Below are 3286 nucleotides of genomic sequence, written 5' to 3' on the forward strand. Positions count from 1 at the left end.
GTCTTTCCATTTCCTAACAAATGGGGCGAAGTCATTCTTTCTGATGGAGGCATAGAATTCCACTGTGTATATATACCACATTTTCTTGATCCATTCATCTACTGAGAGGCATCTGGGTTGGTTCCATATCTTTGCTATAGTAAATAATGCTGCAATAAACATAGCCGTGCTGATCACATTAGTATAGCATTTTTTGTGATTGTTTGGGTAAATACCCAAAAGTGGGATTGCTGGGTCATAGGGGAGCTCTATGTGGAGTCTTTTGAGGAACCTCCATACTACTTTCCTAAGTGGTTGAGCAAGTTTACACTCCCACCGACAATGCAGTAGGGTTCCCTTTTGGTCACAGCTCCTCCAGCATCTGTTTTATGAGATTTCTTGATTATAGCTATTCTAACTGGGCTATGCAGTGCTGGTGACCTGAAAGGAAGCTATCTTTATCTGGAGGATTAAAACTCAGGTGTTTCTGCTTGATGGTGTTAGGGTTATAGGACTTGAAGACACTCAGCATAGCCTACAGATACTCACTCATATTACTCTAGTTTGGTGATATTTGAAGTCTAAATTGGCCCACTGTTGTGGCATGCCAGTAAATACTTCAGTAACAGTTTCAAAGCCAACAAAATCAGTTGATGGAGAATTCTCTGGTGGTTCCCTTTCTTTCTTTTTACTTGCTTTATCAGTGCTGGAGAAATATAAATATTATTCCTGATTTTTTGGGGGGGGTCTGGTCGTGGGGCCTGAACTCTGGGCCTGGGCACTGTCCCTCAGCTCTTCAGCTCAAGGCTAGTGCCCTACCACTTGAGCCACAGTGTCACTTCCGGCTTTTTCCTTTTGGCTTATGTGGTGCTAAGGAATCAAACCCAGGGCCTCATGCATGCAAAGCAAGCGCTCTGCCACTGAGCCACCTTCCCAGCCCATTATTCCTGATTTTTATCTCTCCTTCCCCAGCCCAACCAGAGGCACAAGTCTGAAAATGGCTGATAAAGAATCTTTACTAGGCTGGGGAAGGTGGCTCAGTGGTAGAGTATTTGCCTTGCATGCATGAGGCCCTGGGTTCAATTCCTCAGCACCACATAAGCAGAAAAAGCCAGAAGTGGCGCTGTGGCTCAAGTGGTAGAAAGCTAGCCTTGAGCTGAAGATCTGAGGGCCAGCGCCCAGGCCCAGAGTTCAGGCCCCACGACCGGCAAAACAAAAACCAAAAAAGAATCTTTACCTCTGGTACAAAATAGCTCATCAGAACATGGGATGGTGCTGGAGGCTTGTCATCCAGTTCTCCATTCTCAGACGAATCAGAATTATGAAGAGGCCGTAAAATCCAGCTATCATACAGCTTGATATGTATTCAGATAGGCTGAAGACACTGCATAAAACCCTGCTTGCAAGATTCTATCATCCCAGCTACTTGTGGGGCTGATGTAAAAGAATATCTTGAGCCCAGGAGCTTGATACCATCCTTGGCATCATCATGAACAGCAGGTTACATGCAAGAAAATATCCCTGGTCCCTGCCCTGATGAGGACCTCGTGAAGGGCAAGGGTTCAGTCCCAGATGGGTTGGAGGGCCAAAAGGGGAGCAGCTCCTAAGCCCTGAGCAGCCCCAGGACCAGCTAGGAGAGAGAGGTCTGGCCCAGAGGGGAGGCAGAAAAGCTGCTGCAACAATTAGCCACATTTCTGGAGGCAGGCAGGGGCCAGATGTTGATTCTTAAGTGAAAGGTTGATTTATATGTGACCATGACTGATTTATGCGAGTATTAATAGGAGGAAACCTTGTTTGGGAGAAACTATCTTTTTTTTTTTTTCTAATGAAGGTAAGGGTAGAATCAAATTGGAGTGGAGGCATGGTGTAGGATAGTAAAAGTAGTGCCTACTCTAGAAATGCTTTATGTATTCAGGGAACTGAAGGTTGGACTTAGATGCTGTCTCTCAGATTGTTTGTTAAGGCTAGCACTCTACCACTTGAACTACACATCTACATCTATCTTTTTGTTGTTTTATTGGAGATAAGTGTTTAAACATTTATCATGAGACTTGGACTGATTACAAAATTTGCACAGATTATGCTCAGTGTAAGTGGTGTCAGAATTGAATAATAAGACACTCAGATGGTGGATGACTGATTAGTGTTCTAAAACACCGCATAGAGTAGTTAAAAGCCATAGCAGACTAGGACAGCACAGGTCATAGTCTTTAAAGAACAAACACAAGTGGTAGAGCACAAGCTTTGCACAAAAAAGCTAAAAGACAATATCTAGGCCTTTAGTTTAAACCCAATCCTGCACACGTGCACACACACACACTCACACACACACGCACCCAAAAGTGAGACTATACAAAGTATATTTCTGGCACAGAGATCCTAAAGTGCCTTGAAATTTGATAACTAATAGGAGTGTCTTTGATTCTTTCCATAAGCTGCTTGCAAATGTGTGAATGCATGGAAATGAACTGTCACAAAGTGACACCTGTCTGTAGCTTTAAAGAGGGGACAGGAAGCCTGGCAACCATGGCGTAACCCTCACTACTCAGGATGCTGAGCTCTAAAGACCTCCGTTATCTTGGGTATGAAAGTCCATTAGACAGTGGGGTGCTAGTGGCTCACGCCTGCAATCCTAGGTACTCAGAAGGCTGAGATCTGAGGATCACAGTTCAAACCCAGCCCATGTAGGAATGTCTGTGAGACTCTTATCTCCAATTAACCACCAGAAAACCGGAAGTGGTGCTGTGGCTCAAGTGGTAGAGCGCTAGCCTTGAGCTGAAGAGCACCGGGATAGAGCCTGAGCTCAGAGTTCAAGTCCCATGACCACCACCACCACCAACAAAAAAGAAAGTCCATGAGACTTCAAAACAGCTTCAGGGACACAGCACTAGGCCCTTACAAGCACTAGTCCCAGTATAAGCACCATGGGATTGAGGACAGGACTAGGTACCAGATAGGCAAATCATGTTAAGGACTGGATGGAGACTGTATAAGTGTGACAGATTCTAGCACTTGTGCAGATTGAATTAAGCCTGAGCGGTGTGAAAACTGAATTGCAGGGTGCTGGAGAATTAAGCAGTGTTCCAAAATCACACATTAGTTGTCATAAGTGACAGAAGATGAATGGAGCACAGGTCACAGCCCTCAAAGATTCTAGGAAAGTGTTTCATGAAAGTGTTTCTGAAGGAGAAAATGTTTCTTTTTTTTTTGGGGTCCGGTTGTGGGGCCTGAACTCTGGGCCTGGGCGCTGTCCCTCAGCTCTTCAGCTCAAGGCTAGCACTCTACCACTTGAGCCACAGCACCACTT

The 3286-nt window shown here is 45.0% G+C and overlaps 1 protein-coding gene across 1 annotated transcript in view; it reads left to right on the forward strand.

Annotated features, from left to right (window-relative positions):
• The first annotated feature begins 1248 nt into the window (after positions 1-1248).
• The window catches only part of LOC106000807 (zinc finger protein 284-like), a 7978-nt gene continuing 5940 nt past the window's right edge, over positions 1249-3286 (forward strand). Inside the window, exon 1 of the mRNA XM_013036043.1 lies at positions 1249-1311. Within this exon, the coding sequence (XP_012891497.1) occupies positions 1249-1311 (63 nt within the window). The remainder of the gene's footprint in view (positions 1312-3286) is intronic.

This window comes from Dipodomys ordii, unplaced genomic scaffold (assembly GCF_000151885.1).
Source record: "Dipodomys ordii isolate 6190 unplaced genomic scaffold, Dord_2.0 Scaffold243, whole genome shotgun sequence".
Lineage (NCBI taxonomy): Eukaryota > Metazoa > Chordata > Mammalia > Rodentia > Heteromyidae > Dipodomys > Dipodomys ordii.